Source organism: Hydractinia symbiolongicarpus, chromosome 8 (assembly GCF_029227915.1).
Source record: "Hydractinia symbiolongicarpus strain clone_291-10 chromosome 8, HSymV2.1, whole genome shotgun sequence".
In the NCBI taxonomy this organism is placed as follows: domain Eukaryota; kingdom Metazoa; phylum Cnidaria; class Hydrozoa; order Anthoathecata; family Hydractiniidae; genus Hydractinia; species Hydractinia symbiolongicarpus.
The window spans coordinates 3,540,832-3,557,967 of NC_079882.1; the positions used below are offsets into that span (position 1 = coordinate 3,540,832).

The 17,136-nt window shown below is 33.9% G+C and overlaps 2 protein-coding genes across 4 annotated transcripts in view; one reads left to right on the top strand and one right to left on the bottom strand.

The window, feature by feature from the left end:
- LOC130654196 (UDP-N-acetylglucosamine transferase subunit ALG13 homolog) overlaps positions 1 to 7,468 on the top strand; it is a 54,643-nt gene extending 47,175 nt beyond the window's left edge. The window contains exon 2 of the mRNA XM_057456740.1: positions 5,820 to 7,468. Coding sequence (XP_057312723.1) covers positions 5,835 to 6,350 — 516 coding nt within the window. The 5' untranslated portion in view covers positions 5,820 to 5,834 and the 3' untranslated portion in view covers positions 6,351 to 7,468. The remainder of the gene's footprint in view (positions 1 to 5,819) is intronic.
- Positions 811 to 16,503, bottom strand: LOC130654190 (uncharacterized). 3 transcript variants are annotated; one of them, XM_057456731.1, is made up of 10 exons: positions 16,402 to 16,503; positions 13,947 to 14,053; positions 13,730 to 13,859; positions 12,608 to 13,532; positions 8,345 to 10,906; positions 8,003 to 8,043; positions 7,462 to 7,609; positions 4,401 to 4,997; positions 2,328 to 4,265; positions 811 to 2,011 (listed from the first exon to the last, which is right to left on the bottom strand). In XM_057456731.1, exons 2-10 carry the CDS (start codon positions 14,042 to 14,044, stop codon positions 1,131 to 1,133), a joined length of 7,320 nt encoding a protein of 2,439 aa, XP_057312714.1. In that variant the 5' UTR covers positions 14,045 to 14,053; positions 16,402 to 16,503; the 3' UTR covers positions 811 to 1,130. The 3 variants fall into 3 exon arrangements, with proteins under 3 accessions (XP_057312714.1, XP_057312713.1, XP_057312712.1); XM_057456730.1 differs by having other exon boundaries at positions 2,328 to 4,997; positions 13,947 to 14,050; XM_057456729.1 differs by having other exon boundaries at positions 2,328 to 4,997.
- Positions 16,504 to 17,136: the final 633 nt, after the last annotated feature.

A 17,136-nucleotide genomic window follows, 5' to 3' on the forward strand; every position in this document is an offset into this window, starting at 1 on the left:
TTTTCTTTTGTATTTAAGAAGCGTTTTAATTTACCCGGATGCTAGCTAATTCTGCCACCCTGAAAGATGTTTTTATACAAATTAGATTATTAAATATTAAAATTACGATAATTTTTTCCTACATTCAAAGTTAAAATGGCGAAAACTGACATGCTAATGTTTACAAAAGTTTGCAGGTTTTAAACAAACGCACGTATTCTTGTGTTTATACCTAAAAAAGTCAGGCCATAGAGGCCGAATTGGCTATTACTATCATTCCCTCTGATTAGTGCGAATGGCCTTTTTTTAGAAATTGCCTAAATTTATTTCCTCTAATTTTTAGTGCGACACTGACTAATTTTTGTTTTTTCTCTAGTTTGATTTTCCTCTAATTATAGTGCAAACCAAATAATTTATGGGCATTTATTATTTTCTTCTTTCTTTTTAGTTGTATGATAAAGATAAAATAGAATCAAAATGGCGCAAGCAGCTGTAACAGTAAATAAGTACAACGAAAACTTTATTTTAGTGCGACTAAGTTGAAATCGAAACAAGATAATTTATTTCCTCTAATTATTAGTACGACCCTCCGAAAAATATTATTTTTTCGGTCGCACTAAATTAAATGAATGACGGTAATGAAATTCATAGAATTTAGAAACTCAAGATGTAAGGGTACAGGAATTAATTTTTAACTATATTCTTTTCTTATTAAGAAAGGCTTTGGCAATTTTAAAAGAATATTTCTTTTTTTTCCCTGTGCAAGCAATCCTTCTGTAGAATATGACCTTTTTTACATCCTATCTGAAAGTAGCAGAAAATACAAAAAACTTATCTTCGAGTTCAGTAAAAAATATATTCAAATAAAGCAAGCATATTTTTTGCAGACGTCAATTGCAGCAAAAAATAATAAATTTCCATAAATTTACTATTAAAAATTTCGGTATAAAAAATACTTCCATGTTTCGCTTAAAGCTGATATACTTGTTGCCATTTCATTTGCAAACCAGTCTATCTGTAGAAATAATCTCGTCTTTGTTCTAAGCATTTTTCAGAGAATTACATTCCATGCAAAAAAAGGAGAAAGGTATTATACTATATCATAAGAAACATAAGAACTGCATAAATAGCTTTGTTTGCGACTAACAAAATTACAGTTCAGATATAAGTTCTTGTTGTCCTCTTCTGCAAAATTGAAACTTAATGTCGTCTTTTTTTAATAATGATCTAAGAGTTGCAATATCGTCTTTTGGAAAGTTCAGTCGATTTAGGAGAATTTTTAAGAGAACTAATGATGACGTCACATCATCAGCAATAGGGATATCTTTTTCGGCCTTTAACAAACCCATGTATTTTAAAATGTTATTTATTAAATCTGCGTAATAGGGCTGCAACGTGTATGGAATGAGGTATTCTTCCGTTAGTTTACTCGCCAGTTGATTATCCACTTGTATGAAGTATTCGCTAATTTTTATAAAGCTCGTTGTCAGATGATCCAAAGTTCCCAAATGTTTTATTTGCGCGATCTCTTCTTTAAAGCAGGCATGGAGAAAGCAAACTCGTAATCTGTGGTAGGGTGTTAAAGATGTATTCGGTCGTGATAGAAAGTATGCGAAAAATTTTATATGCTCTGCCTTCATTTTGCTTTCCGTGATGAGATCGGTGAGGTATATCAAAAGCTCTTCAATGTTTACATTTTGGACTCCTTTGTCTTCAGATTTGATCACGTCCATAAAAGATAAAAGGTATGTGATGACACTTACAAAATTGCAATATTGTTTATCATGTATTATCCAGTATACCATTTTACCCATGCGGATTCGCTTTAAGTCGTAAGCTCTCCCATTTTTATTTAAATACTTGGACGACAAATATAAGTAGAGGTCTGCTACTAGTTTTGGATCATGAAGATTTGGTTCAATTGTTTCTATCCACCTCATATAGTCAAATTTGTCTTCTGCTGGTTCCTCCGGAACATTTAGACGTTCTGTAGATACGGATAAACTGAAATCGTCACTTGCCAAACCCATACCTAAAATTATTTATGACACGGTTAGCGCATAATCACAGTACCTTGAAAATGAAAAAATGCTGAATAAAAAAGCAAAGGGCGGAAATTAAAATACGCCCAACGTTTTTTATCTGAGGACTTCTTTATTATTAGCTTACTACTAATTTATTTTGCGGTTATGCAAAGAGATCTAAACATCACATTTCTTTTTAGAACTTTCTGCTGAAAATGATTTAACATGAATACATCCTGATGTCTTCGCTATTTTAGCAAATTAATATTCTAGATGTTGCTGCATTAAAAAGTGAAGAATAGAAAAGGAGAGTGTAGTAAATACCTGAATCCGCATCATCGTCATTGATCTCAATTGCATCTTCTCTTTCCAGATTTTTACCAGTTGAAATATGCGCTGGTGAACCGCCTCTGCTAGTATCAAATAGGTTGCTTTTGGTGATAAGTTCCTTGGCATCTTTTAATTCGATCGTTTTCACATTGTCATCCTCGCTTGTTTGTTTTTTAGAGAATATATTTGGTGACGCCCCTCGTTCGCTGAACGAACCAGACCTTGAAACGCCTTTGTTGGATGAAACTGGAGTATTTGATCTTTCGTTGTAAGAGCTTGTTAAGTTAAACTCTTGTCCGTACTTCTCACTCAAGCTTGGCTCGTCTTCATCGTCGGTAGAGATCCTATCGTTTCGCAATTCTTCATTGGATTTCAACATGATTGGCAAGCTGTGTCTTTTGACATCGCTTGGTCGGCTCTTTGACTTAATATCTTTTGCGTCTCTCATTTCAATGTTTTTCAAGGTGCCTTCATCAGCGCTTAAAGCTTTGGAAAATAGTTTCGGCGATGATACACGTCCATGAAGCGAACCAGGCCTCCTAACACCTCTACTGAAAGAAACTGGAGTGGTGGCTCGATCGTTAAGCGAACTCGTCAAATTGAAATCTGCACCAAATGTTTCGCTCAAACTTTCGTCATCTTGGTCGTCTTTTTTTGGAGCTTGATCTTTTTTTTCTCCTCTCTCATCGAACGATATCACCGTGTAATCTTCTGATAGCAAGGGCTTTTTCTTTTCAGCATTATTGCCAACTTCGATATCTTTTACAGGTATGGTTGAAGAACGTGGTGAAGTGTAATCTTCCAGTATCGAACATTCGTCGTCTGATATCACTGTAAAATCCTCTGTTCGCTGCACTTGCAAGCGTTTCTTCTTTCTTGAGTATATTTTCTTTGATATAGATAACTCCTGGTCTGGTACATCACCACTGTATTCAGCATCGAATGAGTCATTTAGCAGTATTGTTAGATCCATTTCGTAAAGATCAAATTCAAGTTTGTCTTCTTCGATTTCTTCTTCTTCAACCCTAATTTTGTCGTCACGAGTTCTTTTATTCTCAGCATCGCTTACAGGTAAAACGTTGCAGTCAACTGCATCGCAATCAATACGTTTATACAAAATTGGTTCGTCTGATTTTATTCGTTTTAACGCTCTCTTTTTCTTTGCACGGCGTTTCAGCTTTTTCACGTTTTCGTTTATCGTATCGGACGATATCAGCTTATAGTGTTCATCTAAAGCTGCAACAAGATATTTTATTTCATCAAGATTATCAACTTTTTCATCATTGTGATCACATTCCTCATTACTTTCTTTCGTCGGCTCTACACCTTGATTGTCAATCTTACATTTCACTTCATCATTTTCTTCGTTGGCCTCTTTTATCTCGTACTCAATGTTAACAAAATCGTCATCGTCTTCTTCGCTATCCCTAACCACATTTTCTTCATCACTGTCAATCTCAAGCGAATATTTTTCCTCATCATTTACATTAACATTTTCATTTTCTGTGTCGGACTCTTTAATTTCTCTTATGACATAATCATTGTCGAATTCTTCTTCCTCGTTACCGTCACTGTCATATTCATCTCTCATTTTTTTGTCATCATTTTTATTTTCTTTGGTTACTTCTATGGTGTATTTAGTCTCGTTTTCATCAGCCTCATATTCATTAACCTTGTTTTCATCACAAGTTTTTTCTTCCTCAGTATTATTGATAACCGTGGCAATGATTTCTTCATTAATATTTTTCTCGTCCTCACTTGTTGCTGGTTTAGCCTTGTTTGTATTCACGTCAAACTCGTTTTCCATTTCTTTTTCCTCGTCACTGCATAATTCATCGATATCCGGTGTTAACTTCAAGTAGCTATCATTTCTTTTCTGTGCATCCAATCTGAAACTGTTCTCGTCTTTCTCTTCATCGATTTGGTCCTCATCTAATTCAAAATCAACAATAACATTCAATTTTTCTTCATCGTCAAATGAATCTAAATCATTGTACTGCTCGACCAACCCATCCCATTGTAATGAAGGGTCTCTGGTTAGTTTCTTTTTACGTAAAACAGATTTACCTTTTCGTGAAATTACTGGACTCACTGTTTCAGCTTCATTAAGAACGGCTGGCGATTTTGAGCGCTCATTTTTGTTTGTAAACTCGCCATCAAGTTCGTAGTCATACCAAAGACACTTCTTTTGTTCTAACACTGGATAAGTACTACTGTTTTCATCGAAATTTTTTAAGCAATCCGATTTTTTTTCGTATGAACGTATTTCGTTGGTTATTGGTTTAAATTCATTAGAAAAATACATAGGTTCTGCTTCGTCTCGCTTTTTGGATGTTGTTTTTTCCTCGCCGTCTTCTATAGGTGGAGTGATGGGTCGAGTGCTACTGACTGTTGTGTCGTCATGAATTAAACGTGCAGTTTCTACAGGTTTGTCTTCGACCTTTGTTGTAGTGGCTAAGGGGGCTGTTGAATCTTCTTGGGGTAAACTAAACTCAAAAACTATTGTGTTATGGGGCTTCGATGTCTCTGATTCCTTTACTATTTTTTTTCCTGGATCATCGAGGCTTGATTTTTCTGCTGGCGTTGGGACGTTGTTTACGATTGCATCGTCACCATGTTTTATGTATATCTCGTGCACTTTTTCTTGTTCATCTTTTACTGAAGCTAAAAAAAAAAAATAAAAAGCAGGTCACGATTTGTTATGCTATTGTGACTTTCTTCTTAAGTACTTTGGTCATTTAACTATAGACTGATAATGTAAAGAAATTTTCGTTTTCGTCTAGATAACCTATTTTGTGTTATTGCAAAGAATCACATGTGTAAAAGTATTAAGGCTAAACGTAGCCACCACTGCAGTCATACATAATTTAGTAGTATATTTGAATGAAATCACATTATTAACAAGTGAAAATGAATCAAAAGTTTGAACTTCTCTGTATTATTTATGATTTCAAAATTTAGTCCGATGACAGGAACTTGATATAAGATATTACTTTTTTGAATGTGTATATCCATTGTCAATACAATTTTTCATGTGTGTTATTTTTATGGAGCGAATTGTATTGAACCTGAAGTTGCAATCAAAAAAGAAGTGCTATTAAAGGAACGGGTAAAAGTCAGGTTCACACTAATGCGAATAACGTAATTCTTATGGTAATTCGCATCTTATTCGCATACAATAAGAATTACGTGTTTTGGTGTGAACAGTCCCCTTATTCATATGTTATTTGTACGAATTTATAAGAATTAGCATGCGGATTGCGAACATCAAAGCAACACTGATCTTTCTCGATCTATGACGTATATGTATTGTTTTTAAAGTTTTCTCTGTTGAAGGAAACGAAGCATAGGGGCCATTCAATAATTGGGTAACCCCCAAATTCGCTCTTTGACTGTCTTTGAAGAAACAATTCTGTAGACAAATTTCGCATTTGTGTGAACCTTGGCTTGTGATAAAAATCAACATTTTCTGTTTTTGCTTTTTAGCTTCAAAATAAATACATGAAAATGGATGCGAGCATGGAACGATGTGTATTCATTACAGTCGGTACCACTGCATTTGATGACCTTGTACAAACGATCGTTTCCGAACAGATCTTAACAACACTGGTAGCTAAAGGATACACAAAGATAATTTTGCAAACAGGTAAAGGACTCTATGAAGTAAACACTAATAGATCTGATATTCAAATCGAAACTTATAAATTTAAAGACTCCATTGAAGGTGATTTAAAAAGTGCTTCATTGGTGATAAGCCATGCAGGAGCGGGTAGTGTTCTAGAAACACTAGCTTTAAATAAACCAATGATTGTAGTGATAAACGACAAATTAATGGACAATCATCAGTACGAACTAGCCGAAAAGATGTTCGACGAAGGATTTTTATATTATTGTACGTGCGATACCTTAAACAAGACGCTTAAAACGAAGGACCTGTCCATGTTAAAAAGGATGCCTCCTCCTAACCCAAATTTATTTAATGACTATATGATCAGACTAATGAATATTGAGCAGTAGATTATATATAAAATATGTCGTTTTTACGTACATTTTTATTTTGTTGCACATTTTTTAAGCTTCTTACAGGATGAGTAGCTACCTCATGTTGACAAGTATTTGTGATTTTCTCGAGTTTCAGTCAATTTGAAAAAGTTTATCAGCATTATTCGTACAAATTTTGGCGCTAATTTAATTTTGTGCCACGTCGCTGAATTTAATACACTCCTAAAAAATATTGCCTTATCGTTATATTAAATTCGCGCCAAAATTTATCCGAATAAAGTTATTAAATTTCTTAACATAAACTGTATTTTCTCAAAATATTACCGGAACTTGCGGAAATTCTACATTTGTGAAACTCAACTATTTAAATATTTTGTATCTTTGCTTCTAATCCAAATGAAGAGAAATTCGTTTTTCAGGTAAGGTTGTTCTTAAAATTATTATATTCCAAACCTACGCGTAAAAGTATTGTAATTTATATAAACATTGTTATTTAAAGACATTCGTGAGTGATTTTGTAACGTTTATAACTTAAAAAACGAGCAGGTAGAAGCGAAATGGTTGCAAGGTATTATAAGAATCTGGCGAAAAGTGTAGTTCCAAGCTCCGCTACTCCTGAACCTAATTGTGGATTAACAACGCTAAAGCTAAAACTCAAAAACATAAGAGATACAAGTAAATTTGTGACACAAGTTAAGTGAAAGTCGAATTTACCCACTTCAATTTATTAACGCCTTCCCAACAATCGATTTGAAGAAAATCACTGCGCCCTCCCTGCACAAGCAATAAACACTTTTCGAAAGTTAATAAAGATGTTCTTACGATAATATTATAATCAAAGGACCACTAAGAACGAGGATGTGACTTACATATTACACAGTAGTTTATAAGAAACATGGTACCCAGACAAAAAACGTTATGGTATAATGATTTTTTTATGTAGGATTTCAAATACAAACTTTATTACTTCAGAGTAGACAAACATGCATACTTTTTCTTATTAAAACTTTATTTACAAGAAAATCACTGAGAAAATAAAATTATGGCGAACATTAAAAAATACTAGACCTCTCGCCTACTGAAAAAATTATGCTATACTATCCAATCTGTTTTAAAGATCTCATACCTTTGTCAAAAGAATGCACACTGTCTTCCCCTTGTAGCTCTTCTTCTTTTTCTTCGATGATAATATTCACAAAATCATCTAATGGGTCTTCCGTGTTCTTTTTGTTTGAATGTTCTTGAGATGAAATAATAACACGTTGAAGATCGGTCTAAACAAAGATTGATAACATAAAGAAAAATTTAAGTAATTGTTGTTGTTTTTATTCTGTTACCAATATAATTTTTATATATACGTAGATAGAATTGACATGTAAATAAATATTACAGATGTACACGACGTCAAACCATTGTCAACAAATATTAAGCTTTTCTTCACTCGCTTTAAGAAAGAATACACGAGTAGTTATTAACTGCTTGTGTCAGCCTTATGCCTCGTTAATCACAAGAAAAGCGAAATGCAAAAAAACGAGTCTTAAGGTAAGCTTTCTCTTTCAAAGGTAAACACACAATAACCTGACTACCATGAACTTTTTAAAAACCACCGAATAATTGTATCGTATTGAAAAAAATGTGATACCAACATTATAATTTCAAAATCTCACCTGGTCTATACCTTCATCTGAAACTGATTGCTCCACTTTTTCTAAAAAATTAAAAGAAAAATTATATTACTTCACAATACAATATTTTTAGAGAATTTAGCTATTTTTAAAAACCGTGTTCTTAAGATACCTTCGTACTCAACAGAGCTTCGTAGAGTTCGTGAAAAAATAAAAGAATGAATAAAATGGTGTAAAAGAAAGCAATAGCCGACGCAATCTCGTTTGCGTTCCTTTTTGAATTTTTGTTACTTTAAATATTATGTGGTAAAAGTGAAAAGATGCACTGGGAAGGAAGTTACAACCAAGAAAAAAGCAAGCTAAAACTAACAACTTTGAACTTACCCTCCTGAATAACTTCGTGCAATTCTACAGAGCGCTCAATAATGGGAGGCATGTAGTTTAACAGTTCCATCGTTAATTTTCGTTCAACATGTTCATCATTATAATCTCGATAAAGATTATCATCTTCCTCATCCGCGCTTAATTCCTCTTTCCATCGAGGCATTTGGTTATTTCGACTATACTCTTCCTCGTGTTTCTCAAATGATGCCATGCTATCTTCAAGGTGAGAACTATCAAACTCAAATGCATCTTCTACGAAGGAGGGTTTATTGTTATCTTCATCGTCACTGCCTGAGGATTTCACGCTTTCCTCGGCAGTACTATCGTCGACCTGATTTGTATGTTCAAATACTGGAAATACACCAGTAGTATTTTCACTATTGAGCTCATCAGAAACTTCACTGTGTATGATATTCTGCTGAACTACAGAAGCACTAGACTCCTTGTCATTAGGAGAATCTGTTACAGCATACAAATCTTCATATTTTGGAAGTTGACCATTTGCAGAACCTTGTTGAAAACCTGGTGTGAAAAAACCATCATCGTCGAGAATTAACTGACGAACAGCAGGAACTTCCTTGCCATCTTGGCTGTCTTCATGTGCAGTGTGTTTATCTGTAGTTGGCGTAGACATTATATTTGAATCATCAGCTTCGATTCTGGTTTTTGTTGAGTCAGTAGAAACCAGGTCTTTATTTGGTGTGGAATGATTTGGGTAATCGTAGTCAGTATCTAACACTTCACAGAATTCCTCGTCATCCCTAAGTTTGACTGGGATGATACCACGTGGCTTTGCTGCTTCTTTGAAATCTTCATCGTTATCAGAAAAGTGTGATGTGTCCTCGATGGTATCTTGCACCTCGATTGTGACTGAAGGGGAATTGTCTTCACTGGTATCCTTACCTTGATCTGAAGAAACGTTGTCCATATTGGATTCTGTCTTAGAGTTAACGTTAGAGTTTTTTTCAACTGAATTATCACTTGATGTTTTTTTTGTATCGACATCAATTATTTGATTCCCTCCTAAGGAAAAAAAGCCATGTTCTTTAACGGTGTGTGGCGAAAGAACATTGTGCAATGCATCATGTGTGGGTTGTTCCTCGCCAAGTCCCACTCCTAGCAAAGGTAATAATGGTACCTGCAGTGGAAAAAATGGAGTTGAAGTATTACTTGTTGAATTATTATTTTTTTGTTCAATGGAGGTCTCTGGAGTAAAGGTGATACTATAAGACATTTTAGAGTTTTTCTTTGGTGTGGATGTCTTCTTCAGTTCATCAGGAGAAAAATATCCACTGTCTGGTCGTGCTGCGTTTAGTTCACCTAATGATAACTTGTGGACGCTGGTGTTTGAGCCACTGGTGCTGTTTAATTTCATGCTGCTTGAAAATCCAAGACCATCTTGGTTTATGCACTCGTTACCGTTTGATGTTATTGATGATGATGACTCAGAACGCTTCAGTGTGGGTACAATTAAGGTATGCTTTTCTTCGCCACTATTTGGGTCAATAGATCTGTTAAAACCACGTGGATCATCAGACGATGTACTGCTATTTCTACTACGGTTTAATTTTGAAATTTCGGATGATGATGTTGATTTTTTCATCCCAAACAAAGAAAGAAAGCTTCTCCTTTTCTTTTCTTTCTGCGGTTCGTATTGGACGCTTTTACTAAACCCTTTAGAGTCGGTTTTGCTTTCTCCGTTTGGAATCGCTGTGGAAGATCGGGATTTTTTCATATCTGGCACTCCCAGAGTGAAACTACTACTAAGGCCCCTCGTATCTTCGCTGGATTTACTTCGGTGTGGTTTTAAATTATTACTTGTAGACTGCGATCTTGCTTTTGGTTGAGTTAAAGGAACAGTTAGGTTACCGTTAAATGTGTTATTATTTGAAGTATTTTTAGGTGAAGGTGCTGTATATGTGTAAGCAACCTCATCTTGATTTGTACTGTTAAGTTCATTTGTTGTGTTAATGGATGTGTTAAAACGTAACGATTTTTCCGTTATATTTTCATTGCTTAAGTTCTCGTCGACTTTCTCATCGCCTTCAACATCCCAAACTTCCCAGTCTTCTTGATTTGTTTGATCAATCTTTTCGTTCATCTCCACAAATGAATTCTCCATGTTAATCAATGGCCACGAATGCGCACGTTTTAAATCAAATAATATACTGAAATTAAAAATTTTGTTATCACTTAGATTCTCACAACTGAAAAGGTCTTTAATGTCTTCGTCGTCTTTAAACTCTTTATCGAATCTCGTGGTCGCAGATACTTCTAAAACACAGCTATGCTTCTCTTTATTTGTGTATCTTCTCAAGTGTTTCTCATTCAAAAATGGTTTAACGAAACCATCACAATAATCTCTGTCTTTGTTTATGTTATGGGATTGACACTTCTCATGAATTGCATGTATTTGTGAATGATCTTTAGAATAAAAACAATCCGCCTCGCTGCAGGCAATGTTTATATAACCAACTTTATTGTTGTCAGCGTTTGTTGTTTTTATGTATTGTTCTGCGCTCTGTGGATTGTCTCTTAGGAGATGGACAATATGTGTAGAATCTAAGAAAGTAAAGACAATTAAGACAGCCATAAATTAATTTAAAAATATAATTAAGGTTGTTGACAAAGCAACATAAAACTTTACAACACAATTAAAATGTTGTCAAAACCGACGAGTGATACTTTCGTTTTATTTTAAAGTTTAAAGTTCTCCAACGGCGTGTTTATTTTATTACAAGGAAAATTTTGAACAACATTTTAATTTTGCTAGTACCAGGACCCAGGGAATTTCCAAATTGCCGCTTAACCCTGTTTGATCCGAGGTTTTTCGAACAAATTATGACGGGAGGAGGGGGCGTGATTAATCAGGTGTTCAAAACATGGAAAATGATTCTTCTTGATGAAACAAAGTTATGTTGTAAGTTTTAAGTTCTAAGGATAATCCTAACAAGAGTTATTATATTTTCCCAGTTATAGAGGTTTCATAGAGATTTTTAGGGGTAGTTTCAATTAATAGCCAATATCAAGGCCTCTGAGAGGCATGGGGCCTAAAAATTTGGTATGCAGGTGTCTAATAGATAAATACTGAAACTCAGTAAGCCATGCAACGTAGCGTCAAGGAGTTATTAAGAAAAAACCGTCAGCCCCCCTCCTCTTTACCGGACCGAATAGGGTTAAACTAAAAGTCACTGGCTCAAATATTAATGAAAGTGTACTCCAACCTTTCCTCAACACACGATAAATGACGCACACGTGATGCTTGAAGACTATATACACGATATATACGATATACACGTGTTTTCTTTATAAGAACGAAATTATTCTGAACTGAACAATCTTTAAAAAGGTTTTAAAAGCTATTCACATGCATACGTAAAAATGCACTGATAATTTGTGAACGCTAAATCTAAACCTGCCTTAGTCTTAAAATTTATTAAGCTTGAAAAACTTGAATCATGTCCATCATGTATTTTAGATATTTGTAAATTTGGTTTCCAAACTAAAAACTGCTATTTTATACATGTGAACACCCACTCTTACTTCCAGGTTTTTATAATTATACCCAATAGAGAAAAAGAAGAAAAAAAATACAGGAACTGTACTCTTAAAGATTAGAAAATGGAGTGGAATTTTTAACCCCTTTTTACGAAGGTAAAATTAAAAAAGTTGCCACAAAGATTGGTCTAGAGTTACAACGTATATTGTTTTCTATTACCAATTTTAAATATTACTCTTGTATAAATCTTGTTTTTTTTACAGGATGGTTCCGCAAAGAACGCAGAATTTCACTTCTGTCAAAATGATTTTAAAGCATGACTGGATCATACAAATTTCAATAATAACACTAATATTTACAAAAAAAACCTCTTACCATGCACTTATCGATATTTTTTTTAGAAAACTAGATATCTGCACACACGTATCTAAACACGTATCTATCACACCACATCTGCGCCACATTCATAAAAAACTTTATCCATACAAAAATGGATATTTATTGTAATTAAGTCATTCTTTTTAAAAGCGTGAACGTTGCCAAGTCCACGTAATTAAGAAAATTAGGAATTTCTATTGATGAGATGTCTAACATTGCGATCCTATTGTTTAAAACAACGCCTGATAATTGCGTTTCTAAGTCCATTGACAACATCTCCTAGTCACCGAATTAGCATAATTTGTACGCGTTCTGCTAAATACTACTTAGCGAGAGTAACCATTTTTTTTTTGCAATCTTAGAGATTTGGGTATTTTTTTACATACCTTTTAACTTTGCTATTTCCTCTGCCATAACTCTCTCTTCAAACTCTTCATTGAAGTTTAGATCAACATAACTTCCTTTGTTCACAATCCATTGCTCAATGCCGTATGAATGAATAAAATAATCATCTGTTTTATCGTCATCAATTTCTTTCCGTGTATTCTCATAAGTTTCCGACATATTAGCATAATCATTTATTGTCATCGTATTGTTGTTGATATCGCCGTCAGAGCTTCTTAACGTCGAAAAACCTGAATCTGAATACATGTCTGGATTGTTGCTATAACTAACATTGGTTGCTAACGGCAGAAGTAACGGTGGCACGATGTCGTTCTTACTGCCATTACTAGCTGTTACTGCTAACGCTTTGTTTTGTTTTGGATTCGTAATGTCAGATGAATGATTTCCACATACAAGATGATTTTCATTGCTACTACAGCTTTGTAGCATACTATCATTTTCGTCTTCTTTAAGATATTCATTATTCTCACCCGAAATGTTTTCGAAGTACGTGTTATAATTTTCTGATTTTGAAAGACACAAGAAGTCTTCCATCTGACTGTAGCTCAATGAGGGATGTTTAACTACTTTGTTTGCATTTAATTCTTCCAGCCCTTCTTTAAGGTCCCTAGTTTCTGGGGAAGAATTTAGCTCCACAACATGATTGGTCGATATATGCTCAGGTGCATAGGAAGTTAGATTAGTTGTGTCATGATTTAAAGAGGGTTTGTTTGAGCTGCTATTTTGATTGGTATTTAAGGATGGAATGTCGCGTTTATTAGAAAATGATATCTTTTTTACTTGACATTGTTTGTTAGCAATATTGAAGTTCCAACTCTTTTTCCGTTGTTTAGGTACTGATGACCGCCTCTTCTTTAACTTTTCCTTGATTGCTGCGCGTCTATTTGAAAAATTTCTGCACACGATCTAAAAATAAGAGTCACTTTTATCATACCACCAGAGTGACAAAGTCTTAACTATATGCTAGATTACAACTTTGTTGCAGAACGAATTCAGATTGGACTACATATAAGCGAATGAGGTCAAAAGGAGGAAAAAAATCTGGGTAAATTATTAAAACAACAAAAAATAGTCACGTGAAGCAAGATGTTTTAGATACAAACCTCCTCGTCATGGTATATAGAACCATCCAAGTACGGTAAGAGCCATTCTTTTTCCAGTATGATAGCCAATTCAGTGGCTGTGAAGCCTGACGAATCAATAATCGTTTCATCATAGCCATCAGCTATTAGCCTAAAATTTGGATTAAATAGCATTTCATGTACAAAATATAATAATGCGATGTATGACAAACTCTAATTTAAAATCTTTCCATGCTACCTTGTTATTTCTTCTGTATTGTTGAGAATAACAGCTTTGTGAAGAGCACCATGTCCAAATTCATTTCTCTCCACTTTTTTGCACGCTGGATCTTTCATTGTATTCTACTAAAACAAAATGTTTACTTTAATTTCATTCATACGATAAACACATTCACTCACAAAACATATCACAGGATGATCGTTGGTTATCGGTCACGGCGTTTTTTCTGTGTTGCTATACCTTTGCATAGCAACAAGGATAAAGAGACCTGGTATTGATTGTATTTGCTGCGCATGCCGATAGATGGTCTTATATAAACATATCTTTTTTTTACTTCTACACACTCTTCTGTTATGGCTTATGGTCTGTAGTAACTTATCACCAGTATATACATTGACTCGATGTCAATTCTCAATAGTTTTTATTTGTACCAGCATTGATTAAAAAATTTATTTTGGTTCCAGTCTTTTCATTATATTTTAAGCTGAGACAATTAAATTTTAAACTGGATAAATTTACATACATCTTTCAGTTTATCATACAAACAACCATCGTTTAATATCGGAAGAGCTTCATTCATATAAAGAAAGTTTGTGTTGAAAAAAAAACATTCTCCTTGAAACACTTTTGATAGCTCTCAACTTACAATGAATAAGCAAGCTGAAGAATAACAGAGAGATCTCAAATCTAGATATTGCTTCTCTGACCAGTACTAACCACGCAAAAAGACTTGGGGATGAAGTTGATCACACGTATGACGCAACAGACACCACTATCATTGTTCATACTTTGATAACTCATCCTTTTAATTGCCAAAATAAAAAATCTCCCACCCTCCATACTATTGCTTCCTTTTAGGTGCTAGGTGGACGGTAGTTGCTATGCAACCTACTTGATCCCTTTTTGCCTTTTTCTGACATAGACGATATGACATTCCACAGTCGAAATAAGTGACATAAGATATTTTGTGGTTCTATTTCGCAAGGCTAACATCACTAAGTTACTTCTTGTAGAAGCATCAAACTGCTAAGGGGTTTTTTGTAAAGTCAATAAGTTTAACCTAAAGACACTGAGAAGTATACAGATACCTAAATTTCCACGTGAAATTTTCTTTTTAGTCTTTTCCTTAAAATCTTGAAGTACAGCAAGCTCATTAGCTATTCATTCGTTTAGAGCACCAATGTTAAATTAACATACCAAAATGCTTAAGACTAGATTGCCCAAATTTTATCCTTGTCAAAGAAGAATTTTTTTTCTGTAAAATAATTAATTTATCGTCACTGATTTAAGTTTATTAAAAACTTGTTTAATAATTAATTTTTTTTTTTCAAATAATATGCTGATAAAAATAAATTGTTGGGTTCAATCTGTTGAAAACTAAATAAAAACCTGCATGAAACAGAGCAAACAAAAGTAAACAAAATGGCGCGATTTCATTTCATTCTATTTTATTATTTGATTCTATTATTCTTATTTAGCGTGATTTACTCCCTAGATTTACTTTGATGGTGTTCTATTTTCAACTTTTGACTAATATTTAAAAAAAAAATTAAAAAAGGCAAATATTCTTAAAAATGCGTTTTTATTTAGTTATTTCCGATATAATCACTTGGAGAAACGTTTTTGCAGAATAAAGTTTGCTTCAGTAATTAATTTTGTAGAAAAAAACTCAACCCAGCAGAACATTGTTATCGATGCTGGAAACATCAATTATTTACTGATTTTCCCGCTTTTTTCTTTGATGTACCGCAAATGAAGACGTTCTTACACAACCTCGTCCCCAGGGTCTGGTGACCCTTGGCCGTTATTACGGAGTGGTCGCCGCTATCAACTTTTTTACTGATATACTCTTTTTATGGTTTTTATCTTTAATTTAGATGAACGCCAGTTATGCTACGGAACCTTGATATTAGAAAAAATATATTGAGGTCACTGTGATTGCCACATAAATTTTAATTTTTAATGCACAAATACTTTGTATAAATTTTTCCACTGGAATGAAAGCACCAGACCAGTAAAATACAAAAACTTTTAGCTTAACCAATCCAGTGTTTCAGTTTTTTTGCAATTTGAGCGTTTTTTGTAGGAAAGTATGAATTACTGCCTAATTCTGGTTAATGCTTGAAAATTTCAGAACAAAAAATTAGAACAAAAGAGAAAAGAATGACATGCAGAAGAAGCATCGTTTTTTAAACATTCTAAAAAATGACTACAGCAAGATGGTGTAGATGAGAGAGGTGAACAATTTAACATAAGCAGGAGTCGTTGGAAGATAAAAAAATCAACTATATCTTATGAACTACGTACACCGCAACATAAATGAGTTCTAAGAAAAATATATAGAAAGCATTCATATCCTTTAGACATTTGTTTGCACGTGGTTTACAGAAACATAACATAATATCCGCGATACAAAATTGTTATCAGAACCACAGGGAGCAACATGATATAAGAACCAGGAAACACACTATACCTTGGCAACTGTCCTTTTTTTTGTATAAACCTTTATACTTCAGTTTATTCTAAAGGCATTATAAGTTTACTTAGGTCGTATCATCACGATCTCAGCTACATATCTCTCTTAATAGAATCATTCTGACCTCAAAACTTTCATTCAAGTCTAACGTGATTCAAAAGACAATTAAAATGGAATTAATAACAAGTTTATCACTAATTGCACTCGACTTGTCGTTAAGGATTGTCCACAAGGGAATTCTTATTAACATGACCACAAAAGATTAAGCTGTATCATTTTTGTTCATTAGTCACTTCTGTATTGTTCTCTCGTTGTAGTTGGATTTAAAAGAGTCGCCAGTCCTTTCATTTTCAAGCCACGCAAATATTAAGATTATCAGGTACAGTATACCTACCCAGTAAAATAATGTTTAGAAATTCCAACGTTTTTTACTATCGTTTATTTAAGTGCGAATTACTCCTGGTCCTAAATTAGTTTCTTTGTTGTGCCTCAACTTTGTTATGCCGCAACAACGAAAGACATCCTTGGTCAAGGTCATGATTTTAAAGATTTTGTCTTCACAACATAATATTTTTTACGCCCATGCGCCCAATATTTACAAAATACCTTAAGTTTTACCCGCCTGGAATTCACTTTTTACTTATTAAAAACGCAAGAAGGGCGCATTAAAAATATGATGTTGTTTAAATTAAAAGTTGTTAATTTTTTACAAAAGTTTTTATTTCAAATTTT